Genomic DNA, 27500 nt, shown 5'->3' with positions numbered 1-27500 from the left:
AACAAAGTTAGAGGCTACCTGTTGGGCCTCTAACATTTTTGCTGGCTTACTTCATCAGTAAAACGTTTTTGAGTATGCTTCCCTAATATGTGAATATATTTTTAAGTGATTTACATGTTCTTAGAGATGGTATTAAAAATATTTGGGAAGAAACCTAAAAATAGAAATACCTTAAGACCCAGCTATCCCACTACTGGATATCTATCCAAAGAACTTGAAATCAGCAATTCAAAGAGACTTATGCACCCCTATGTTCTTTGCAGCATTATTCACAATAGCCAAGACATGGAAGCAATCCAAGTGCCCATCAACTGATGACTGGATAAAGAAGATGTGGTATATATATACAATGGAATACTATGCAGCCATAAAAAATGACAAAATTGTCCCATTCACAACAATATGGGTGGACCTTGAGGGTATTATGTTAAGCGAAATAAGCCTGATAGAGAAAGACAAACACTGTATGATTCTACTCATATGTGGAAGATAAACAAACACATAGACAAAGAGAACTATTTAGTGGTTACCAGGGGGAAAGGGGGTAGAGGGTGGGCACAAAGGGTGAAGGGGCACACCTGTAAAATGACTGACAATAATGACCAACTGAAATTTTACAATGTTGTAAACTATCATAACCTCAATTGAAAAAAAAAAAATATTTGAGCAGACCTGTGGATCTCCACTGAGAAACCATTAGAACATTTACTGTAGCGTTTTAGCAGGGACCTGGAGGCATCGCAGTTTGCCAGGTGTTGATCATTCAGTTGCCACATCATAGGCGGTCCAGGGAATGCTGGAGTGGTGATGGGTGAGTGGGAGTATACTCAAAGTGCTTGAGGCAGTGGCTGTTTGCCAACCTGTAAGGAAGCATTTTAGCCTTCAGAACTGGTGCCTATCAGCTGAGTCTCAGCTGGAGTATCAACTTATGAAATATACTAGAACCAACAAAAAAGAGGAGCCATAGAATATGGAATCTGATATTCTAATAATTTTTTCCTAAACCCCATTTGATTATATTGTGTACCCCTGGGGTGCCCATATTCCTATTGGTAGATCCTTGGAATAAACTAGAACATCTGCCTTTTAGACCTGCCAGAGTAGAGCTTTATTGATTAAAAAAGAGTTTTGAATATTCGGTGAGGCTGCCTTTCTTTTATTTTTTGGAAAGCTTCCTTTTATTTTACTTTTAAGAGAAAGGAATAGCAGATCTTTGCTGCACATGTCATTAACTGCCACTAAATTGACACAAATGTTGACAGTTATTGTGAGAACTGTTTCAAAGCTAATTATGTTAATTAGAATGTAACATACCAGTAATTCCATGTATTCAAACATCATACCATCACTTTTTGTATTTTCTTCTCCAGATGTAAGACATTCATTCATTTGCTGCTTGAAAAGCTGCAGAATTATAGCTAAGATAACAAATAATTGCCAGCAAATAAAATTGGTTCTTTAGAAATATACTCTAATTGGTTAGCTATGTAAAAGACAGAAACAAATGTTAGCATGTGAAGCTTGTAAATTAGGAGCATTGCTTATGAAATCCTTAGTTTTGGGCTTTTCATTTAAATAAGCCTTCTTATTGCAATTAATATTATCGTTTGGTTTATGACCCTTAAAAATATATTTCCTCTCAGCATTTCTTGGAGTTCTAATTTGGCTTTCCTGTACATGTTAGATGATTTGCAATTTAGATTTTAATTTGATTTCCATTCTTTAAAATGCCATTTTTCTTATATTTCATTTTTATTTAAAGCATGATTCTCTGTGTACTTGTGGAAGTGAGGCATATACAAACTACTGGGAAAATCAAGCTTTTAAAGTGAGCTGAGAACATAAAACATTTTAATAGGAATCTCGCGTAACTAAACTAAGTGTTTGAGAGCCCAACCAGAGAATTATGGCTCTTTGGAAACGAACTTTATGTGACACGGTGTTCCTAGTTTATCCTCTGTTATTGTTCTTTAGAAAATAGGGTTTCTATCATAGATTTTAAATCCTCACCTCTTCTTATGTATGTGGAGTGTTAAATACGCCTCTGCCTCATGATTTGGGGGCCATGGCTGTTTGAAGACAGAGTTTCGGTCTGTGTAGTTGTTAGAGTTTTGAGTGTATTTTTTTCTATTGAGAATTTCGATGTGTGTCCCTCTTCTAAATTGAGTGCGTGTGGATTTTTTTTCCCCGTTGTGAACCACATAAATCAGCCCAACACTTTCAATGCCGTGACCTTAATTCTCTAGGTTTTGCAATAGGCCTTTCTCAAGTGAGTGGACTCATAGTCTGGCTCTAGTGTGTTGTGCTCCGAAGGGAAGAGCATTTCTTCTTAACCCCTTACAATGATCGTGGGTAATTCTGCTGGCAGGTGCTGTGTTCTGCCTATTTTTCTGCTAAGATTTTTGTTCATTGTTTTTGGGGCTCCTGTCATCCTTGGCATACAGGTCCTTTGTTCTTGCTTTGTTTACTAACTGTTCTTCAGCACATAGCAGGTGATGAAAGAGACCGGCATGTTTGGAGTTGGGAAACTTAGGACTGAATTCCAGTAATGACATTCCTTGGCTCAGTAATTTGGGACAACTGTCACTTAACCTCCTTGAACCCTGATATCCTCATTAGTAAGATGGAAATGGTTAATCCTGACAGCATTGTTGTAACAATTAAAGAACATAACATGTAACAGAGCTAACTGCTAAGTATTAGGCACTCTTTGTGTTTCTCTGTTTCTGGGCTCTGTATGCTGTAACGGTCAATTTATCTATTCCTGTGCCAATATCCCACCTTCTTAATTACTGTAACTTCATAACAAATCTTATTAATAACTGGTCAAGAAAGTTCCCTTGTGTTACTGCTGTTCTTTAAGAGTGTTGGCTATTTTTGGCATGTTTATCTTCTGTATAAATTCACTTGTGAAGTTCCACAAGCTGATTGAGATTTTGATTAGAATTACATTAAATCCCAAGATCAATTTGGGAAATTGACGTTTTTATGATGTTGGTTTTACTATTCTGGAGCATAGTATATTGCTCCATTTACTTAGGACTTCTTTAATGTTTTTTAATAAGCTTTTATTCTTTTCTACAGGAAGAATTTGTATTCTTTTCTTACATTTATTCTTAGGCACTTTAAATAACACCCTTTAAAAATAAGCATGTATGCCTGTTTGCTAATGTATGGAGATTCATTTGGCTTCTGTATATTAATTGTTAAATTAATCAACCTTACGAATTCTTATGGGTCCTTATTCATGTGTAGGTCTGGGGCATGGGATTTTTCTGAAGACAGTGCAGACAATGATGATCTACAAATAATAGCTTCATTTCTTTTTTTTCTAATCTTTATAGCTTTTATTTCTTTTTTAAAAATCTTACTTCACTAACCAGGACTTCTGGGATTCTGTTGAATAGAACTGGTGATAGCATACATTGTTGTCTTATTCTTAAACATAAAGAGAATGCTTTGAACATTTCATATTAAGTATGATGTTTGCTGTGGTGCTTTTCTTTTTTTTCTTGAACTTATTTTTGTTAAGGAATGAAAGAGCAGTTCAGCTTATTATTCTTTTTCCAAGTGTCCAGTCAGTTTATTCCTGCACTGGCGTTGAGCAACCTCCCTTTCCCCCTAATGTATAATACCACTTTTAGCATATACTAAATTCCCAAGTATGTTATGAGTCTATTTCTTGATTCTGTTCTCTTCCTTGGGTTTGTCTTCCTGTATTTATATCATATCATCTAATTCCTGTAGTTTCATGCTATTTTTAACATCTAGTAGGGCTGGTAGGGAAATCTCACATCTCTTAGTTAAATTTATTTTCAGTTGCATTTAAAAGACTTCCCCTCATTTTAACATTTTTTTTTTAATCTCTGGAAATAACTGCCTCATTTTCTTTGAAAGCCAGTGAGAGAAAAAAAAATCATCCCTTGTGAAAATATGAAACATTTGCTGCTTTTATAAGATGATAGTGCTTTTGAGTCGTCAATAGGGAGAGAAACCGTTCTTTTGTCAGGTTTCTATGGTCAGCCTCCTGGCCCATGCACTGTGCAGCGTCAGGGCATCATTTTCTCCTGGGTTTAATGTGGAATTTTCTTGAGGAGTCACAAGACACATAACCCTGAACCAGCTGCCCCCTGGAGCAGGACTTGCTGATGGCTGCGGCCGCCAGCCTCACAAGCTGGAGCTTACTGGGAGCAGGTCTACAAAGGCTGTGGATATTTGCAGAGGCAAGAGTTGGGAGTGTGAGGTCCAGCTCTCCCTCTCGGTGTGGAGATTCGCCTGCTTTGCCAATCCCAGGGGATACTGCCTTAATTTCATGAGGGAGTGACCAAGCTTCCTTATAGCTTGCAGTTGTGAAATCATAAAATGGCATTCCCAGCCAGGCAAGCTCTAGAGATGTTTTCTGCCATAGAAACTTTTTCTTGTTGGCAGTGTCACAGAGGCAGCCAAAGGAGAAGTATAAAGTTAGTGACTGCACCACTTTGCTGGGCACGAGCTGTTTTCCCAAACTGTCTTTATCCTGAGTTATTCACAACGTCCTCTGCCTCTTGTGCTGATGAGAAGGACGTGCTCATGGGGGTTGGGCACTGACAGCACACAGGAGTAATTCCCGTCATCCATCAAGCCTGACAACCCTTGGATTCCTCGCCCTGTCAGAACAGGGAGAGGCTTGAGCAGGCTTGAGTGGTCCCCACTTGTCTGGCATTTTAAACAAATCTGAATTTGATATGAAGTTAACTAGATGCAGCCGAAGTTGCTGGTGGCAACAGTTTTCACTAAAGTCCTACGCTTATAACCTATCCCATAAGGCTGTCAGATGTGACAAACGTGCGTCTGAATTATGACCATCATCTGAGGCTGTCACCACAGAAAGCTCTTCATTAAGAGAAAAAGATTAGGAATCTGATCTGAGGGGAAATGGAACTGCATCTTTGATCAGGTAGAACTTTATTTAGCTTTCTATCCTAGGAGTCTTAGATCCAGTTGATCACTTGGGAAATTCAGGATTAGGTAAGTTCTCTGTTCTTTATTTTAAAAAATAAAGTTTATTTTTCTATCATAAGATGATAAATTCCCATAGTAAATTTAGAAAATTTTCTTAAAAGGTGGAGATAAAAATCATGCATAATATACAACGATGCTTAATATCTTTTCCCTAAACATAGATTTTCATTTTTTTTTTCATGCATCCTGGTAACTTGTGACAGCACGTATGCGCTTGTCCTTGCTCACATCTCTAGTTTTCCCCAAGATGCCAGTCTTGGGCTGGTTACCTGTCTGATCTTAGTTTCTCCCTTTGGCTTTTTTTCTGCCCATTTTCCTTTTCTATAGTTCACAACTCTGGCAGTGGAACTCTCAGGGTTTCCATGTCTCAGCGGGTGCTAACCCTTTGTCCCAGGTGCCCCGTCTGACCGACTGTTGCTGCTCATCTTTTATTCATGTGACCTCGTCCCTCTCATTCTTCTATTTCCTTGCACCCCACTTTCCTCTCACAGAGGAGTTTACATTCTAATGCCCATGGGAATTGTGGAGCTGAAGGAACTGTGTAGTCGAGCATTTCCTCCTTGCATGCCCTCTCCTCAGACAAGCAGGGGACCTGGTTCCTGAAAGAATGTGCCCCTCAGGCACCTGCTTCCCAAAGACTGTGAAGTCCTCTGCTTCCACTGCCATCAGCCCTTTTGTGTTGGCTGCATTGATATCAAAGCTGATATCCCTAGATATCTCTAGATGGCAGCATCCACCTCCCTCTGCCTTGCGGCTAGAACAGAAAAGAACAGTTGACTGTAGCCCTGAGGAGGATGTGTAGTGTGTCGCCCTGGTCTTTTCCGCGCATGCTTCCCCTTGCCCTTTCTTCTGTTTCCAAGTGCATTTGAAACTCTGTGGATGGTCATGAAGGGGGAATACCTGCTACATCCTTTTCCTGGGTTCTTCATCAGTCTCCAACTGGCAAAGCCAGAGACATGAATCAAATTATTCAGTTGTGTTTTGTCCAGTGGAATTTTGTTGTGAGGGGCATTGCTTTAAAATGTAGCCTGAGGTTTTTCGTTAGTAATGTTTTTAAGGAATGCTCTGGAGGGCTGGTGGGTAGTGCTGGCTTGAGGCAGGAACCAAAATGCTAGATGCTGGGTCCTGTTCTCCCAGTTTTGGGCAAGCCCTCTGCTTTGTGAAGCTGAGTTTGTTTTTGAGCAACTCAGTTTAACATTGATGTCAATATATGCAGCCCCAAATCAAATTATATTGTTTCCTGGTTCAGAAGACTTTAAAGATAAACATAATGCAGAGTTGAAATCAAGTACAAGAGAGTGTTTAGCTTTTTCAAAGTGTCTACATTATTATGTTGGAATGTTTGGCTAGTTGTGATTTTTCTTTACCTGTCTGTTCCCCCGTGAAACTTTAGGCGCCTGACAGCCCGTGTCTGTGTCCCCTGTTGTCCTCAGTCAGGCCAGCACCCACGAGGTGCTCCTGGAGCCTCCCTCACGCTAACAGCATCCTCTTTGCCCCACATTTGGTCGTGGTGCTGATACTGCAGCACAAACCGTTCATCTCAGAATATTTAAACACACATTCTCTTTGCCTCGACTTCCACGTTCCGGTGGAATTGGGTTCAGTCGGTATAAACAAAATATCCAACAGCTCAGCAAGTGCCTACACTACGTTGGATGTGGTGCCTGTGTCCCTGGTCAGCCTTTTCTCTGCTGCTGTGGAAATTAAACCCAGGCAATGAGATGAGCCAGACTCTGAATCGTAAGGTGCATTTGTGTGCTTTATTGGGAAATGTGCAGGTTGGAGAGGTGCTCCTTACCTGAAGGTTGTTTTAAAAATGAGACCCAGGATTTCTCCCAGAGTTAGGAGGGATCGTTCCTAACTGCAGACCCACCTATTGCGCACCAGCACGTGCACCCTTCACCCTGTGTTTTTTGTTCTTGATGCCTTTCTCCAGAGTCTGGAACCGAAGTGCCTTCTTCCCTCCACAGGATGCGGCATTTAGACAAATAGCTTTAGACTCAGAGGGAAGGGTGTATTAATTCATCTGGGAGAGAACGTACAAGCTGCTGGCTCTTTGGGCATTTCTTTAGCGATCACTAATCGGAAATGCTCTTCCCATGTGTTACTTTTCTAATAAATAAATAGGGGAGCCCTGAGTTCCAAATAAACACATAGGGGAGGCTTGTGGTCATCCATGACAACAATAGAATTCAGAACTGTATAACTGTGATTGGTAATCAGTCAGCAGCACCCTCACCATGTCCTCATTTGGGGGATAATCTGCCTTGGAGGAGGGAAAATCTCACTCATTCCATTGATGTGATCCTTCCTCCAATGCTGCCGATGTACATTTTAACAGTAACATTTTTTAACACAAGGAGGATGAAAAAGTAAATAGCCTGCAGTGTTGCTACCCTTCTTGACATTTTTTAAAGGTAATACATATACAGTATTAGAAAATTCTAAGAATATGGAAACATATAAAATAAAAAGTGACTCACTTCTCCTCCTTGTTCCTCTCCCCAAAGGTAACCAACCTGTTGCTATTGTTTCTTATTAGTTGTTGCAGAAAAAAATTATGTACATGTCCCCATAAATATATACAATTAAAACATTTTATACACTGTTTGAGCCTCGCTTTTTAATTAAATATGAAAATCTCTCGTATCAGCACATACAGCTCTACTGGTCCCTTTTAATGGTGGCACGGTATTTCATCACGTGGACACACCATCATGTAAATTGCCTGACCATTCCTGAGAGGGTGGACTCTCAACCCAGTTTGAAAGCCCTGTGGCTCTGACCTCTGTGACATCTGCTGTGAGAATGCTCGCACACCATTATTGTTGGTTGTAGGATGATTTGTAGTTGTTGGTGAGGTTAAGTTTTCTCCCAGTGTTTAATCAGGATGACTTAGAGTGCATCGCGTTGTATTTAAGAAATGCTAGTTGTCATAACAAATGTACTCAGAGTTCTTGCTGGCTTAGATATTTATTTACTATTGTTGTTGTTTACTTCTGTAAACAATAGAAGTTTGTTTCTTCCTCATCTGCAGGCCATTTTGGCAGAGATGTGCTCTATTCCATGCAGTCATTCAGGGACTCAGGCTGACAGGATGATAGCATCTTTATGTCCCTTCCAAGATACCCCCTGGGTTTTTTTCTTTTCTTTTTTTTGGCTGAGGAAGATTCACCTTGAACTAACATCTGCTGCCAATCTTCCTCCTTTTTGTTTTCTGTGTGAGCTGCCACCGTACCATGGCAACAAACAGACGAGTGGTATAGGGTAGCGCCTGGGAACTGAACCTGGGCCACCGAAGCAGAGTGTGCCAAACTTAACCACTAGGCCAACAGGGCTGGCCCTCTCCCCTGGGCTTTGATACCTAGATAGTAGTAGTATTTGGAGAAGGATTGCACGGGAAGTGTTAGTGGGCCAGATAGTGAAGGGTGGCACACATCTACCCCATAGTCCATTGTCCAGAACTCAGTCTTGTGACCACACCCAACTGCAAGAGAGGCTGGGAAATGTATTCTAGCTGCGGGCTCAGAAAGGAAATGGTTTGATGAATAAGTAAATAGCCAGTTAACATGTCCAAAAACATGAATGGGAGTGCCACCAAAGCATCAGTGGTCACTTGAAGTGGTGCGTGTGGCTGCCTTTCTTCTTTGATGTTCTTGGTATTGAGTCTACTAGCCAGTAATTCCAGAAATGATGCTTTCCCCTCTGCTCTACAATTCCTTCTGCCTTTTCCCCCTCTACCCTCATGGTTCTTTAATGACTGTGATAGGATATTGGCTGTATGCAAAGATCTTAATCCAAATGTGTGGTTGAGCTTGAGAAGAGAGGTAGCACCATGGAATGGGAAGGTTTTTGCTGAGTGCTCCGAAGGACTTTCCTGTGAAAGCGGAAGTTAAGGGAATGCAGCTATGGCTCTACAGAACAATGGTATGTCCTCTCCCTCTGTCCTTCTCTGTGTAACTGCAGGAAAAACATCACTGGGGCCTTTCCAGGTGGTGACTTTCTGGAATAGAGTGCGGGAGGCATATACAGGAGCTGGGCAGGGGCCCAGAGAATCTGCCAGGCAGAAGTGTGGCTCATGTTGGCCTCTCTGTGCTGCCACCTGGCTCCCTGACAGTTGGTCCCTGAGTGCTGGAGAGAGATGTCAGTAATGCTCTGCCGCCCCCACCTCTGCTGCTGAGGAATCCCAGCCCGGCTGTGGCAGAGAGTGAACAGTTTATGGGCACGTGCAGCCCAATCATCTGAGAATTAGTAAAAATAATGGAATGCTGTGTATCAAGACTGGGTTTTTTAATGCCATTTTAGAGTGGGAGAGAAAAATAAAGAACAGCTATGTTCTTGGTATATGGATGTGTTTTCAGTGTGAGAAACAAATACTTAAAAGACAGACTCGTGTAAGTAACATTCAAACTTTAGCTGAGAAAATAATCCAGGAAATGCTGGGGAAGAAGTACTTGGTTCTTACACACCCCCATCCTTTGCCGCTTTTTCTTGTGTTTACTCAAGTAAGTTGATTGCGTGTCAGAGCTTGGGAAAGCCTCAGAGTATTTCGATAGAACATATGGTGCACTCTGGGTAGGTTAACACCTGTTATCTTATGCATTTTAGTAGTCAGTCATGTCAAGCAAGTATAATCTGGTCAGCATCTTGATTTAGTCCTGTGTTGGGTCCTAGTGGAGTAGTTTGTAAAAGAGGCAAATGGACACATTAAAAGGAATAAAAAGCCCTATTCCGTAGCTCTCAAATGATGAAGGCATTGCACCCTCCTTAAATAATGATACCTGTCAGGTTTTTGGACACTTTTCTAAAAAAGGAGAAGAGAGATTAAGAAGACAGTTGCAAGTGCAACCGGGCCTGGCAGGGAACCTGGTGGCTTTAGGAATCGGTACGGTGATGATATACCTGTGCTGTGACTTATCGAAGCGCCTCAGAGTATTGTCCAGAGGAGTTCTAGAGGGCTCAGAATTTACAAATGAAGCAGTTGATGGCTGACCATCAACTGCTGCTTATCCACAGTCCAGATCTGTGTTGGAGTCAGAAGGTGGAGAACAGCAAACAACAAAATAAAAGGCCAGAGAGGGCCAATTGGATAATGGCGTGGTCTTCTGCTTTAAAACGTCATCAATAAATATCATTACAGTACAGCCAGTGAGGGCCCAGCCGACCGCAGACCACACCAGACCAGGAAGTGTGCCAAGAAACAATCGATAGAAGATGTATTACTGAAAATTAATATTCTGCTGCTGAATTATTCTTATTGATTCAGGGATTTTGAAAGTGGCCAGAGATAATATTACAAACAAAAGCATTTGTATTTCTTGAGCGGACCACCAAAATAACAGAGGAGACCGCATCTCTAACACACAACCTTGAAACAGGGCTCAGGAGGCATAAAACTTGCGTTGTGTATCCTGAAGAGCACCCCTGCCTGGGTTTGCTTACAGAGGCGGTTATCTCGTGAAGCCACGCTTGGTAAAGCTTCATCTGCCGGGCTCGAATCTTTGCTCTCATGGAGCCTGTGTTTCGTGATTAGTCAGAAGAAACGTTAACAGCCTAATGTACAAAGAGGGAAAATAGGAATGCTTGTAGTGTGTGAAACAGGATCAGACCTTTGAAGTAGGGGGTGTAAGGCTGAGGGTGGAAAGGGGGATTCTGAGAGGTTGGGAATAGGAGGTTCTTCTGCATTGCCCTTGGAGGGTAGTGATGCTGTGCTCCTGTGGGTGAATGTCAGTGGGTTTGGGAGCTGCTGCCCTTGACCATGCCTGGCTACCTCCTGCTACTCTACTCCCTTCACAGTCCTCATGTTCCCGGTTCTCTCACGTTCCTTCTGAAGTCCCCACCGCTCTTAGAGTGAAGTGTATTATTTATAGTGGATAACAGGAGAATGACGGCAAGAAACGGCATCACAGGGTCTCAGTTTTCACATTTCTAAAACAGAGGGTTTGAAATGAATGATTTCCAGCTCTGAAATGGAATGATTCTCAGCTTCAACTAAGGCCGACCGTCCTTCTTGAAGCATTTCCTGGAAAATGTTAATGAGAACTCTTCTGCAGTTCTAGGTTTTTAAAGAAGTCTAATTCCTGATACAAATATTTGTGGGACATCTTGCTCAGTGTCTATAGTTATTGACCATTTACCACCTTCTTGTGGGGAGATTTTCATCTCAAGATTTTTATAGTAAGTTGAAAAAAACACTTTAGTCTGCGTTGTATTTTCAGAAATAGAGCAAAAAAACTATAGAGAAATGTTCCCAATTGGTGAATGAAGGTGAAGAGTATAAGTGCATATTCATTGTTGTATTCTTTTAACTTTTTTATTTCAAAATATTGGAGAGTAAAAACAAGTGTGTTTTCTTCTCCCTTAAGGAAACTAAGATAAATTAAAGGAAGTGATTTATTAAATTACTTTCCCAAGGGCAATCAAGAGTTATATGGAAGAACCTAGAATAGATTCCAGTTGCTGAGTTGCCATTCTTGGGTTTTTTAAGCCATATCTCCTCCCTAAAGGAGAGACAGATGTAGGAAGGAGTTTCGTCCAGGTTCTGAGCCTGGCAACATTGCTGGGTATGTCCACTTATAAATTATCCGAGTGGGCAAAGCAGGAGACAGGTCCCCGTGAGCTTTGTAAAACTGCTAATCGAATGGTGTTAAATACATATCTCACCCATTGAGAAGAAATGGGTGGTTCTAGTTGTGAACCTAGAATTTTCATTTCTGACAGCTTTAAACAGAAAAGAAGTTCATGGTAAGCAGTAGTTAGTAGTGGAGGAAGGAATGTTAGATGCAAATCTGATAGTCTGAAAGAGAGACAAAATCAGAATGGCACAGTGCACTCTTCCGTGGTTTTTGGAATGGAGAGTTTCCTTGGAAGGGCATCGTGAAAAGTAGATAGAGCTGAGAAGGCCGTTAATTATCCTCTTTGTCCAGCATCCATGGCAATTTAGGAGAGAGATGGTGAGCATTCCCTGTGCTCCGCCTGCTCCCGGGCCTGTGTGGGTTAGGAGGAAAGATGAGTCTCCAGGGGCGCCTTTACCTGAACAGACAGCGGTGTTTGCCTGGTGCCTTTCCCCATCTCATGTCTCTCTCCTTTTGAAACCTCAGGGCAGGAGGGTCTCCAGATATTTTTCAGAGTCTTGAGATGTTACTTGGCCTAGTAACAAACTATGAAGTCAAAATACCTGTTTATGGTCCGTGTGCACTTCATTGACCTTATAGCATTTGTAAAGAGCCGAGAATCCCTTATTCTGTGTAGTCAGTACTGGGTGAGCTCTTGGTGGACGATCAGCATGGGAGGGAGGTGGTCACTTTCGTCCTGGTTTCAAGCAAGCAGCGTCCTCCTGTGGGTCTTTCATGACCTTTGGTTGCTTTGCTTTCTCCTCATCAAGCATGATGAGCAGTGGTAGACATGCATAAGAGGCCAGCACTCCCATCAGGATCATTCAAAATGTCACCATCTAGAGCACCCTTGATGGGACAAACTCTGTGTTTCTTGTTAGATTATCCTCCTCTGACAAGTATTTTCACTGATCTTCATGTCCATTAACTCAGAGAGTCGAGAGTTTTAAAAGCTGGAAGAAAGAAACAAAGTGAAGAGCACCGATGAAAATGGCATTTTGTCCAGTAGGTGGTGCATCAGTAAATCTTATTTGCAACTCATAGAAGGAAGTCTATTGAGGATTTTTTAAAAGATGCATCCATAATGCTGTGAGAGAAAGAGATACATGCTATGGGCAGGGTGGATCACTAAGTCAGCTGGAAAAAACAGTTGGACTATTTCAAACAAATTCTCTTGTTGTAAGAAAATTGTCAGGAAGAACTTTTTAAAAGCTAATGTTTGGTTGAAATTAAAATGCTTTATCATGTCACATGGAGATCTTTCTCTTCAACATTTGGGCTGCAGATCACTGCTGCAAGTAAGAGAATGCTGTTAATCTTGATAGCATTTTGAGTCTTCGAGAATAGTGTATGGTAGACATATTCCAGGTTTATATATTTGAATTATGTTCAGAAAATGGTGAATACTTGAGCTGGAGAAATTCCTGCCAGTAACTTTTTAAAAACAATTTAGTGGAACATGTTGGGTGTAACTTCCTCTTGAAGCAATAGAGTTATTGTTGGAATGCATTAATGGTAACTCTTTTTTTTCTTTTGGTGAAGAAGAGTGGCCCTGAGCTAACATCTGTGGCAATCTTCCTCTATTTGTATGTGGGATTTTACCACAGCATGGCTTGATGAGTGGTGAGCAGGTCCGTGCCTGGGATCTGAACCCATGAACCCCAGGCCGCTGTAGTGGAGCACGTGAACCCAACCACTACCCCACCAGGCTGGCCCCAGTAGTCATTCTTATTGCATATGCAATTAAACCCCACAACTAAATCAGTAACTCCAGGCAAGAGTGTGTTAGTTATGGTTTTTATACTCAAAGATGGTTAAAGATACTTCTTTAGAAGCATGCAAAGGAAACATTTTCACTTCTTAATACAACTATTCCCTCTAAAAACTGAGTAGTAAAATTGGTAACATACTTGTAAAACAAGCATTGCAAAAGGCAAATAAGGATGAAAAAAAAGCCTTATTTCCAGTAAAGTATTAGAATTTCGTTTTTTTCCCTAAAGAAATCTTTTTTTTTTCCCCTGATGGCTTAAACAATCTCTGTATTTTACAAATTGGAATCAGGTTGAATCTATTAATATCGTCCGTAGGTAAAACAATCAGGATACACACATCCTGTTGTATCTAGTTTTCTTTAGAGGACAGCTAAAGAATGCAATTAACGGCTTCTCAAAAGTGTCCTTTCCCACTGTCTCAGAGGAGAGTGGTGACAGGCAGTCGAGGTTGTCAGGTGAGGTATGAAATCATCACCACAGCTCCAGTGGCACTGGAGAAACTCAAGAAAGAAAAGATGAAGGATCCTGTTTGCTTTTAATAATTGAGTCATGTAATGTGTTTAGTAAGGCCAAGTCAGATAGGACTTATCCAGCTCACTGAACTTCAGTGTTAGGGCAAGATTGTACCAAAAGGGCCTTGTCTTTCTATGAACATGCCAGTCTTGGTGAAAGATTAGTCATATTCCTTTACGGCCACAGGAATCAATCCCTCCTTCCCCTTGCTAGTTCCCACCACTTCTCTCCCTGCCCTTTTCTCAAGATTCCCAATTACATCTAGGGAAGATCACATGAACTCAGCAGTACAAAGGTCTCCACTACTACCCCACTTATATCCCCATGCCCTTTAGATAAGCAGTTCCTAAACTTGTCTCCACAGTGGAATCACCTGGGGGGCTTCAGAAACTACTGCTGCCTGGGCCCGCCCTGGAGATTGTGACTTAATCGGTCTCACCCACCCTTCTGAGCATGTCTTCCTCTGTACTTGTGCAGCACCGGCACCCTGAGTGTGTGTCCTGTGTCCCCACTGGTCTCCCTGTATCCTGGGATCCTATGACTGCATTCCAGTGGGACTGTTTTTCTCCTTCCGTTCTCACCATCCCTCGTAATGCCTGACTCATAGTAGATGCTTAGCCATTGGTTTTTGAATCAAAGGGATAAAACAATATGTAGTAATACAATGATGTAAACAAATTGATTCATGCACTTTTGACTTGGGGCATTTTTACTGCCCAGGTAGATAGTTCTCCTTTACTTGAAGAGCATAGATTTCCTAATCTCCTGTCTTTTCTTAAAGCAATGATAAGTATTTAAAATTAAAGAGAAGTATGTTCTGTGGTGTGGTATTAGTCTGAGTCACAAAAGCCAGCTTTCAACAAGCGGATAAAGGAGGGCTAAGCCTGTGTTCAATAAAGCTCAAGAAAGTGAGTGTATAGTGTTGTTGATTTTTAACAGAATAATTCCCTATCGCCTTACTTCAAGAATATTAATTTACCTACTTAATAATCTGGTCAATTTATTGTAGCATTAAAAATGCAAATCAGTCACCATACCAAAATATTCACTGACGTGCCTGAGACTTTTAAAATTATATTATATTTTATTAGGTGATAATGGGAGGCATAATTGTTAATGTTTGATTCTGGCAAAATACAATTAGTTTCTCTGAAACACATTGTGCATTAATGATATCATTAAGATTAATGAATATAAATGAATGAGCTGGGGATTTCAAACAGAACATAGTGACTTTATGTCAGTCTATAAAACTTGAGATAGATTTCCTTGATTTTTAAGGATAATGTGCTTAGATCTCCTGCATTCTTATATAGACTAGAGAGAAATTAAATATAAGGAATTAAATCAACTACCAGAAGGATCAAAGTTTTTAAACATTTACGGTCATTTTAGGGAAACTGTTGTATATCGATTTCAGTTAAAGCCACCCGTTAGTTTACTTTAAGAACCATTTGAAAGACAGCTTTTAATAAAAATTTCGATGTCCTGTATGTATGAAAGTGCATGTATATTTTGGTGTTTTAAAAAAATAAGGGTAATAAATTGTTCATTAAAATTACAGATGACTTTATGATTCTTGTATGTCTGAGTGTTCTGCAGTAGACATCTATTACATTTATAATTTTAAAACATTGTTAAGAAAGCTAGACGATGTGGGTTTTTTTGTTTTGTTTTGTTTTTGAGCTACGAGATGGAGAAAGGAAAATCAGGGAGTTGCTGCTCATCAAGGTCTTAGGGAGGAGCCATGGACTAAATGTGCAACATGACCCCAAGAATCATAAGGCATTTTGAGTATTAATACATGACTATATGTTTTTATAATGTAGAGAAAAACTTTGCCACTAAAAGACAAAAACAAAACAGATTTATCAATGGTCTGTGCACTTGTAATTTAAGTACTGTGTTTTTGACATCCTTTTGCTGAACTAAATAGATAGATATAAAAACTGTGTCATTAGGTGGTGGTGCTAACAGTGACATCTTCATAAGTGTGTGTCCCTGGTCTGACCTTCACTTGCTGCTTCTGTTTCTCTTTGTGTATGCATGTGTATATGTGGGTACACAGACATTTGGTTTTTTATTTGTTTGCGTGTCTATCTGAAAGCTTTGTGGGGCAGCTCTTGCCCTGGAGCTGTTACTGGAGTGGTGGGGGATGGCCATTGAGAGCGTAAGAGGAAAGGGAGGTATTTTGGAGCATGGCTGCTGTCTGGGCACTGGGACCCGGCCTAGATGCCTGAATTTTTTTTTAGCTCTGCCTTTTTACTGTTTTCCTGACCTTGGGCTCTTCTTTTAACCTCATTGCCTCACTTTCCTCTATGGTAAATTGGACCAGGCTCTTCCCTTTCTGCCTCACAAGAAACTGATGAGGATTAATGAGGTAGAATCCAGAGCACAATTTGTGTTTCTCTAAAGAGTCCATTTAAGGGAAACTAGAAGACAGAGGTAATATCGTTGAGAAGTGGGACACACATTGCTTGCCGTGTTATAGGATACAATCCCAAGGAGGCCTTACTGTCCGTCAGCCAAAAAGGAGTTGCAGGTGGCAGCCCCATTTCTACTCACTTTGGAATTGAGTGACCTGTTAGTACAGATGATGGAAAGAAAGGCAAACCAAATGTGGGAGCAGTGGAATGTTAAACGAGATTCAAGAAGGACATCTGACTTCTGCATGCTTGCTGGAAAGAAACGTAGTTATTTTTTAAATCATATTTATATATACCTCGCAGACCTGTTTGGTGCCTCCGTGTTTGTAGAAGAGTCGGCAAAAGTGCTTGGCTATGCAAACAAGTACATAATGCAAACAGGATCAGAACAAGGTTCCCAGCCAAAACTTCAGAACTAATCTAACCTGATGCCTCACGGTTAGGCTGAGGCCCTGGACACGATTGTAGGGTTTAAAACAGCTTGCAGAAGGCTCTTCAGATCAATATTGTAATATATGTCAATGTAAACATATGGACGGAGAAGGAATGCTTGATTACTTTGTGTATGGAATCGCATCCTAATTTTCTTTAGCATACTCTCTTTAATCAATCAGATTTTAAATTTCAAGGTGACTAGCTTGGTTTTTCTCCTTAGAAGATTTTCCACATTTTTTTTCTACCTGTGTTTATTTTTTTTTTTTGAGAAGTTTAGGTAATAGTATTAACCTTGAACTTAGCTTCTTGTCCCTTTGGGATTAAAAAAAGTTTTAATACACATGTAGCCTGAAAGTGCTTTTGTAATCTCTGATTCAGTCGCTATGCTTGGAATATAGACAATATAGTCAAAATTTTAAAAGATAATCTTTCTTCATTTTAGGAATATCTCTCTGTTTCAGAAGTTCATAAGATACTTCGTTGATGACAGGAATATTATTACCCATATACAGTCATGCATCACTTAATGACAGGGATATGTTTTGAGAAATGCGTCATTAGGCAATTTCATCGTTGTGCCAACATCACAGAGTATACTTACACAAACCTGGATGGTGGATGGTGTAGCCTACTACACACCTAGGCTGTATGGCACTAATCTTATGGAACTGCTGTCATACATGTGGTCTGTCGTTTACTAGAAAGCCCTTATGTGATACACGACTTGTACATACATACTGACATACTCGTTTCTAAAGCTCATGCAGCTGATAGGCATCCATAGTGGCAGTACTGCCAATGTCACTTCACTCATCTACTCCCATCTTGATTTATATATTAATATGAAATATAGGAGTTTGCTGAATGTTAGTTCATGTTCTCAAGGTTAGCTGTGTATCATTTAGAGATGAAGGCACATAATTGGAAAAAATATATTGGAGCTATTTCCAATTCTCAGATCTTCATAAATGCCCTCATATGAAAAAAATGAAGTTGTATTACCCAGTTTTATTAGAAATGCTCTATTTTGTTGGATCCGTGTGTTCGCAAAGTAGAGAATATTTTCCTGCTGTGATTGATGTTAGGGCATTTATGAGGACAGTCTGCTATATTTCATATATATATGAGGGTGTCATTGTTAAAATGTTCAAAAGAAAATTATGTATGTGATTTATATTTTATTATTTCCTCCTAAAATGTAATTTTTTCAATACCATGATTCCTTCATATTGTCAGTAGTGATTTGATGGCTAATATGCCAGAAATAATTAGATTAAAAAAAGGTGATGCAAACGTCAAGACGGTATAGCTTTCTTGCGAAAAGACTTAAGTGAAATCATGCATGTTACATTGTAGAAATCACCAACTGCATACATTTAAAAAGTCTTCAGGATTATAGGCAGGATGGGAAGTGGAGCTAAATGTGGAAGCGTGGGCTGCAGCATATTTCATAGGCATATGCTTGCTACTGACCCCACCTGCAATTTTTGCTAATTAAAACATGTGTTTTGGAAAATGCTGCTCTTTGTATAAATTCAGATTTTGGTGTATTGTCAGTGGGAAGGTGTTAGATCCTCTCTTTTCTTTTGAATGGGAAAAATTCTTTTTCCCTAGAAGGCAGCTTGCCTTTTGTTTTAATCTCCTTCTTGACAGGCTTAAAAATCTTTTCTTTGGGGAGAAAAAGACATAAACAGTATGAACAGCTATTTCTTTTACTTTTGTTGACCTTAGAGATTAGAACTTTATTTTAAAATTTCAAACGACTTTTAAAATATAGGACAAGGTGATATAAAGAACTCATACAAGTCAACAACAAAAAAACCCAAACAACCCAATCAAAAAATGGGCGGAGGATATGAACAGACATTTTTCCAAAGAAGATATACAGATGGGCAACAGGCAGTGAAATGTTCAACATCACTAATCATCAGGGAAATGCAAATCAAAACTACAATGAGATATCACTTTACACTCGTTACAGTGACTATAATTACCAAGACAAAAAACAAATGTTGGAGAGGATGTGGAGAAAAGGGAACCCTCATCCACTGCTGGTGGGATTGTAAACTGGTGCAGCCACTATTGACAGCAGTATGGAGTTTTCTCAAAAAACTAAAAATAAAAATACCATATGATCCAGCTATCCCCCTACTGGGTATTTATCCAAAGAACTTGAAATCAGTAATTCAAAGAGACTTATGCACCCCTATGTTCATTGCAGTATTATTCACAATAGCCAAGATGTGGAAGCAACCCAAGTACCCATCAACTGATGAATAGATAAAGATGTGGAGTGTATGTGTGTGTGTGTATTGTGTATTCCACACAATGGAATACTACTCAGCCATAAAAAAGACAAAACCATCCCATTTGCAGCAACATTGATGGACCTTGAGGGTATTATGTTAAGTGAGATAAGCCAGACAGAGAAAGACAAACACCATATGATTTCACTCATATGTGGAAGATGAACAGATACATGGACAAAGAGAACAGACTAGTGGTTACCAGAGGGGAAGGGGGTTGGGGGATGGGCATGAGGGGTGAAGGGGCACATATATATGGTGACTTACAAATAATAATGTGCAGCTGAAATTTCACAGTGTTATAAACTATTATGACCTCGATAAAAAAAATTCTAAAAAATATAGGACAAGGTGATTTGTGGTTTCAGTGTTTGTTCTTGAATATGATATCCCCTGGGACTTTAAATAGAGTGGAACCTATTTCCAGGTGCCTTTTTACTTTTGAGCATTGATGACACTGGTGATAAATAAATGGTTCATTTGTATGTTACTTTAATAGTAAATATTTCTAAAAATTAGTAATAACATTGGGCAGTTATACTGTAGTATTACAGTTTGTTTTTCAAAAGATTGGCACCTGAGTTAACATCTGTTGCCAATCTTCCTTTTTTTTTCCTTCTTCTCCCCAAAGCCCCCCCAGTACATAGTTGTATATTCTAGTTGTGAGTTCTTCTGGCTGTGCTATGTAGGATGCCACCTCCTAATGGCTTGATGAGTTGTGCCATGTCCGTGCCCAGGACCCGAACAGGTGAAACCCTGGGCCACCAAAGTAGAGCACACGAACTTACCCACTGGGCCACGGGGCCGGCCCCTCCAGTAGTAGTAATAGACGGGAATGAAGATGAGTGTCCACCCTAACTGTTTTACCTGTTCTCAGAGTTAACGTGAAGACCGTAGTGTGTATTTTGGCTCCCAGGCTTCAGCCCACCTCTGGTATGGGAGCGCCGCTTTCTGCCTTGGGAGACCGGTGCTGAGGACGGACTGCTGGGACGTTCCGCTCAGCTCTCTGCCTCTCACATGTTCCTGGGCAGGGTGAAGGAGCCTTGAAGCCAGGAAGGTTGCTGAGTGGCACGTGAGGTGGATGCTCTGGGGGGTAATGATGGCCTGGAGGAAGAAGGAGAGTTTGGAGACAGGGCTGTGGGGTCACTAGGGAGGGACCAGTTGTCCAGAGTGAGGGGCATGGGCTGTTCTTACCTTTGAGGGCAGTGGGACCAGTTTCCCAATTTCCCAGCAGGTGGCCTCCTCTTCTCCAGTTTCCTGATCCTAAGCCCGTAATAATATCTTCATTTTACACATGAGAAACCGAAGCTCAAGGAAGTTAAGGGACTTGCCTCAAGCTACCGGGTTTCTTGTTAGCAGAGCCTGAACAAGGACCCGCTGGAGGCACATGGTACTTTCTTCTAAGTATGCTGAGAGTCATGACTTCTGGAAAATGAAGGGAGAGTCAGGCTTGGGATTCCCCCCCTTTTCTTCTTCTCAGCACTGCTCAGAACTGGGTGAACAGCCTGGCCCTGAGTCATTTCTCCTGAAAGGAAACGGTGACTTGAGGAGTGGCTTCAAAGGTAAATTCCGGAAAAGGTGAAGAGTATCAGAGTAGAAAAGAAGAGTTGCCCACAGCCCCACAGGTTCATGGGGATGTGTATCATGCCTGGCACAATAACTGAAAGGTGCCCCTGGTCATGTGGAATTCACTTAATTATAAATAAATATGTTATATTTGGAACTGTGTAATTTTGGAGCCAGAAGGGTGAAGAGTTGTTCAGATTCAGGGTGGAGACCCTGGAAGCCCAGAGACATTTAAGAGCCAAGTGGAGGCCACATCCCATAACTTGTCTCTGGCTGTGCTCTTCCTCCACCTGCTCCTGCCCAGGGGGGCCTTTCTGGCTTCTTCCCTAAAGCTGCTGAGACCCTCCTCCTTTCTCTCTTAGAGACACACGGACCGTGGAAGCTGGGATTCCAAATGCTCTTTCTGGTGTGTTCTGATCACTGACAGCTTAGAATGTGGTAGTTTTGTCTTAGGAGCTAAAAAACCTGACACCTCTCATGAGTTCCTTTCCCCTTGAAAGCACTTCCTCTGTTTAAACTCTAAGAGGCAATAGGATGTGGTAAGGAACTCAGACTCGAGAGTCAGCCTTTCAGGGGTGGTATCCCAGTTCTGCCTTTCCTTGGCTGTGTGATCTTAGGAAGTTAACTTCTCGGAGTGTCAGTTCCCCCATCTGTAAAATGGGGGTAATAATGTACTTAATAGGGCTGTTGTGAGGGTTAAATGAGATGACTTGTCTAAAGTACTTAGAGCAGTGATCGGCACATAGTGTGTGATCAGTAAATGTAGGCTATTAAATTTAGAAGTGAAACATGGGGGAAAATTGCCAAAGATAAGAAATTTAAATGTAAACACTGAAATATTTATTTTGAACAAATCTCATAGCTACATTGGTCATTGGCATTCAAGGTTCTCTTTACCACTTAAATTCACACAGAAGTATGACGATCACAATAATGGCTATTACATGCATTTTCATGAACGGTGTTTCTCCTTTGTAACTTTTTATGACCTTTATATTACTTTTTAAAAAAATACGACACATTCATTGGCCGCTGGCATTTATCTTATGAGTGAAAAAGTAATCAATGAATGAATGGAGGGATTTATCCACTTGGCCGCATTGACTTACCTCGTGAATGAACATGAATAGAGACGTAGAAACCCTTGCTCTGTTCTCTGAAAGTAGCAGACAGGATATGGCGGTTCACGCATTTTGTGGCTGTTTGTCTCCCTTGCTAAGAAGGAGTGATTGCTGCCACACATGCACAAGGAAACACAAAGGGGAAATCCCACCACAGAGTGTGGTAACGGTACTAGAAATCGCAGTCTAAGCACACTGAGAAGTCTGATGGGTGAAGGGTGTTCTTCTGCCATTGCTCCCTCTGGCTAGTGTGGAAGAGAGACTACCTCTCCACCAGGAAGTGATCCTTTCACACCCACTCCGACTTGGACTCCCTTGGCTTCTGGATAGATGGGGCTGCTGCCGGGGAGTGGAGAAGGCCAGTGGAGTGTAGTGGGTAAGGTTACGTGTGGAAGCTTCCCCTCTCTTTCTTTCTTAAAAAACTGCCCACCATGTGCCTCACAGCAGCTCCTCGGTGAATGTTCAGTTGCTGAAGAATGAGTAAGATCAGAAGGTACATTTACTTTAGGATAACCAATGTGGAACTAGTGAAGAGAGGTAACTTGTTTCTAAATTTGTGAAAACTACCTGACCGTGTAAATTGGGTGGCAAACCTTATACCAAACTATATTACTGTGGGCAATTACAAAATACCAGTCTACCCCTTTGTGAAAATGTGTGCAACCAAATACTTCCCCCCCACCCTCTGATTTTTCTCAGTTGAGATTTGGAATTGTTTTTGTTTCTATAAACCATTAATTGTAGTAATTAATAAAATTTAAATTTTACCCTATTACAGTGCCCATGGATTTTGAATATCTTTTGAAGTAAATTGTGCCTGTGATAGAGTGCACATACGGTGTATTTGTACAAATAATTTTTTAAAAAATCAAGTACCATGAAGCCCCTGGCTTCAGATTACAATTACTGACAAAGACTACCAGATTTTATCTGAATACTCACGTAAAAGTAATACGCATTGAGGTTGGTACTCTGTGAATTGGCTCACAATATTGTGAATATATTCCGTGAAGGTATAAAATCACAGGAAAAATGAGTTTATTAATGGAAATTAGATCCTAATTATTACCTGTGAATAGTGTCATCATTCGAAGTTTTTATTGCATTTTAACACATGGCTTATCTTGATGAGAAAATATATAGCAAAGGGTAAATGTAGCAATTTTCCTTTTACTAATCCCTCTGCTAAGCCATTATTGCTTGATGTTATTTTTCAGCAGCCTTTCATTTTTGTCCCAAATGTTTTTGCCCCTGGCTGGTTTTATTTCTTTAAAATGTATGTGTATCACTTCTCAAAGTGATACGTTTTGACAGGTAATCGATATTTTTTCATACTAGATTTGATGGTGCAATGGTCATAATCCTCATCTTAGACTTAGTTAATGGTTGAATACTAACCTAGATTTTTATCTCAAAATATTCCTTTGTTAAGAAACATACTTTTTTCCCCCTTAGCCAAATTCCTTTTTATCACTCCGACCCGCCAAACAGCTCCAGCTGCCAAGAGCCTAAGATGCAGAGAGTCCACTATCTAGGATACACATCACTTGACTTTTTGACAGGTGTCCTCGAAATGTCTTCTGATAGCACTTCCAACCAGCTTACTCGACTGGTCACAGAAAAGATACTTCTGCACTCTAATATATGTTTTTTCCCCACCTGGCAACCTATGATCTTTATTTCAAGGGGAAAAGTCTTTTCCCTTCTTTCTCTCTAGTGAGAACTTGGCGCCCCCCCCCCCACTAGACCCCACTTTTTCTAGAAGGACCAGCGCAGTGAAGATCACAGACCTCAGAGCACAGTGTGTATAAGGGCACCATGCTTGGCTTTTGCTTTTAAAAGTTCAGCTTCTTGGGTCATGATTTTTTTTCTAAAATCAATTAGGACTTCCTTATGCCCCTGTGGGCAGATAACAATGACGCTCTAAGTTGGTGAATACCTTCTGACCTGCTGCCAAGGCACTTTGTCTGAGAGGGCACTTCAAACTCAGGGAACCATTTATGCTGCCCTCTCAGGAGGGTGACTTGAGGGAGAAAGGACAAAAGCTGTCAGTCCTTTTGTTTTCGATGAAGGGAAAGTTCTTCTTCTGCAGGAGAAGAGTCAAGGACTGGTGGGACTGTCGAGGATGGATCAGCTTTGCAGATCGCCCACAGGTAGCAAGCTGGTCTCTCCTTCCCAGCCCTTAGATTTTTTTCTTTTTATTTCTTTTCCTTTTTTTTTTTTCTTGTCCTTTAATTTAAACAAAAGTGTATAGTTTTAAAAAATCTTGTAAAAGCAATTGTTTGTGCTAGAATTTGTCGGTACACTTTGGTTTGAGCGATGGCTAGCTTTGTGCTGTTTCTTTGCTTTTAGAGATGGCATTATTCCTCCACATAAGAGCAAGAACTAAAAACTCTCTGGGGTTTTCTTCCTTTAAGTGGTACCAAATGAGCACGCCTAAGTGGGGAACAGCCCGACACCCTCCTCTGCTGATGCCTCTGCTATTGGTGGCATTTGTGACAGGGTTTTTCTTTGTATGTCTGGAGGTGTATGCAAAGACTGTTTGGGAACATAAAATGCAATCAGTTTTCCTCGGTGGTTAGATTCATAAATCCCTGAGCTATTTTTAATGACATAATCTAATCAATTGATAGCAAGCCTAATAGTGTGTTGACAGCCAGAAAGAGACAGAAAGCTAGTGTAATAGCAGGTGGATGGGTGAGGAACGACTCGACACGTCCTTCCACACCCCCGCAGTTAGGAGTCACTAGATATCTGGATTAGGTAAAAACCAGGAATTACTGATTTTTTGAAAACATTTATGCATGCCCTCCTGATTACCTTTCTTTCAAGAAAAAGACTTTGTCTAATAGAGTGAAGGAGGAGGTGGCCCTCAGACAAACTGTAGGTCGTCCTGGTATCTACCTCTCAGAAACAAACTATTCTCTCAATTTAAATGTCTTCAGAATAGAAATCAAGGCGGAATAATTTATTATAAATTGGTAGTATCGTATATTGTTACTCCTGTGCCAGGCCCGTAATGAAAACTTAATATTCATCTCTTGGTTGCTTTGAATTGAAATAAGATGAGGACGAGTGGAGTAAACAAGCTGAAACAGACTGTGAAATTGCACATGATGGGAATTTTTTCTTTTTTAGCTGCTTATAGACTATGAATAGGTTAATATTCCAACTAATGATGGCTCTTAGAATTTCTTCTCCCTTTTTACATTTTGGTCAGGTATCAACAGAACTAAGTTATTATCACGAGGGAAATTAAAGTCTAAACTGTTTCTGTCTTTGGGCTAGGAATTGACTGGCGAGGTATTTATGTAAATGAATTGGCTTTCACCCCGGGAGGTGTGGAGTGCTCCGCAGCGGCTGGAGCGCAGCCGCCCTGAGCCCTCCGTTTTCAGGCAGCGTGTGTGTTCTGCTACAGTTTTTCTTTGATGCCATCAGAAAAGATGAGCACCAGGCGTGGTGGTGCTGCTTGGCTGACCAGCTGTGCCCTAGTTTTTCACCATTCCAATCAGCCACGGCCTTTTACAGAGGTGTCTGTCACCGCTGATTTACTTAGCCACTTTGACCTTACAGTTGCTTCAGAAGAGGCTTGAGTCGAAGCTATTGCCGAAAGCCATTTACTGCTCGCCCGGAATGCCAGAGCCAGCGTTCTGAAGAAAAGGAAGAAAACCCAGGGATCCCACGGTTTCCTGTGTAATAGTAAGAGCCGCCTCTGCCTGGAAAAATGCATTAGGTGTCTGAGCACACTTGCTGCGCTCTGCCGCCGAACTGCAAGCATCGGTGATCTCCGAAGTTGCTGGAGTGAATAACTAAGCGGGACCAGCTGACTCCAGGCTCCAATCAGCTAGAGCGTGATGTAAGTGTTTAGCAGCTGCCGGGCTCTGAATTAGCATGCCGAAGTAGAGGTAGTACAGCATGGCTAGACTGTTGTGAGAGGCTCAGAGAGAGCGGAGGGGGAGATGGATGAGTCCAGCATTCTAAGACGAAGAGGGCTCCAGGTAGGAGATCTTTCCGTTCTTGAAATGTAGCATTGTCAATGGCCAGCCGAGGAGAATTTCAAAGTTCTCTTTTCATTCCTTTACTGGGCACAAATATGTGCACAGTTCTTAGTATCCACTTGGCAACGTGGTAGCTAAGTCTCTAGTTACAGGGTTCACTGACATCGCAGGGTTCAGTGAGAAAGGCTCTTCTGTCAGAGACAATAGATACAACTGACTTTTAGTTTGATACTTTGTTGGTTGGTTGTTTTTCGGCTGGTGGTTCGAGAGTAGTTAAATGGTGGCTGGCAGTGACAGCTGATGAACCGATTGGGCATGCTGTCAAGTGTCTGGGAAGTCTGTGGAGGGTAGCAGCAACTCCATCCAGTCCTGGGAACACAGGACTCAGTTTTGTGTGGGGATCCACCTCCGTGCGGCACAGCATCTGTCTGACTGCCCTGCAGATGTGTGCAGCTGCTGAGAGCTTTCCTCCTGTCAGTGAGATGAAAGTTTCTGCGGGCAGCTCAATCAAAGTTCACAGTAATTTGTTTACGTTGAGATGGGGAAGGATATGTATCTTACTGCCTTGCTTTTTGTGCCCAAGTTTCTGTAATTAAGTTACTCTGACTTTACAAATTTATTGCAAGTTAAAACTTGGCAAATCAGAAAAGTTGAAAAAAACATCTGCTTGGCAGTTTGTAAGTTTAAGAAAGCCAAAACTTAAGTGTGTTCAAAATTAGTACATTTTAACTCCTTGATCGCTCTTTTCCTGTGTATGTGATATTTTCCTCTGTGAAAGAGGAATTGTTAGTCATTGTTAAACTCTCATTCATTATTTTTGAAATTTTTTTTAAAATGAGTGCTTCAGAATACAGAATATATGGCATATTTAGAAATGCTCCCAGATAGTCCTTAATAGTCTTTGACTCACAGCTGCTCTAGCTGTCTGCTTTTTGTTCTAAGCATCAATTACTCATACTAATATTATTCATATTACTCTAATATTATATGTAAACTAAAGGATTATTTGCAGGTAAACAAAAGAGGGACTAAAGAAGTTGGAGTTAGATGTCATTTATTGTTCCAAACCTAAGTAAACAGACTGCCTCTTTAAGGATTTTCAGTGTGGTCATTGTTTTGAATGTACAGTGTGGTTAGTCACTGCTGTGGGTTTCCTTTCCTTTGTTTTCATCACATCTATAAAGTTCTGGTAATGCACAGCTGTTTGTGTGGGTTCACGTCCTCTTTGGGGGTCACTGGTTAAATATGGAAAAGCTCTTTGTTAAAAAGATGATAACTCTATTAAACTCCTAATGGTTCACCATTATTAGTAAATGGATGACAATTCTGCTAAGAGTTTTCTCTTTCCTTTAATTCCTTTCAGATAGTTTTTAAATGTATTTTTGGTAAGAAACTCCATCTTGTGTGGGTTTTTTTCTGTAAGATATATTATCACAACTTCTAAAGATATAGTTGAAATGTAGTATTTTTGAGGGGTGTATTGATCTCATAGATCTTTTAATTTTAGAAATAAATCATTGTCATTATTTAAAATAATGGAGCTATTTTTTATCTCAAAGGTTTGCAACAAAACAAAGGAAATATTACTTTTAATGTGGTATTCTGAGTGCTAGTTCTTCATTGTACTTAACATGCTTTTACTACACCTGCTGTAATCTACTATCTAATGGATAAAGAATGTCTGCTTTCTATTATGAATGAAATAAAAGTCTTCATGCTGTGAGAAATAAGATAAAATTGCTTAAAAG

At 40.6% G+C, this 27500-nt stretch overlaps 1 protein-coding gene across 13 annotated transcripts in view; it reads left to right on the top strand.

Moving 5' to 3' along the window:
- Nucleotides 1–27500, top strand: part of MAST4 (microtubule associated serine/threonine kinase family member 4) — a 576096-nt gene that overhangs the window by 211759 nt on the left and 336837 nt on the right. For 4 of the 13 annotated variants that reach the window (XM_070246183.1, XM_023625600.2, XM_070246181.1 and 1 more), the window contains exon 1: nt 25648–25752. The exons of 8 other annotated variants lie outside the window; for them this stretch is intronic. In XM_070246183.1, the coding sequence (XP_070102284.1) occupies nt 25714–25752 (39 nt within the window). In that variant the 5' untranslated portion in view covers nt 25648–25713. Of the gene's footprint in view, nt 1–25632; nt 25753–27500 lie in introns of those variants that run through there. One more of the 13 variants, XM_023625599.2, reaches the window with a different exon arrangement.

The sequence above is a fragment of the Equus caballus genome, chromosome 21 (assembly GCF_041296265.1).
Source record: "Equus caballus isolate H_3958 breed thoroughbred chromosome 21, TB-T2T, whole genome shotgun sequence".
Taxonomy (NCBI): Eukaryota; Metazoa; Chordata; class Mammalia; order Perissodactyla; family Equidae; genus Equus; species Equus caballus.
The sequence above is the reverse complement of the archived record's forward strand: the minus strand, read 5'-3'. Positions and strand labels throughout refer to the sequence as shown.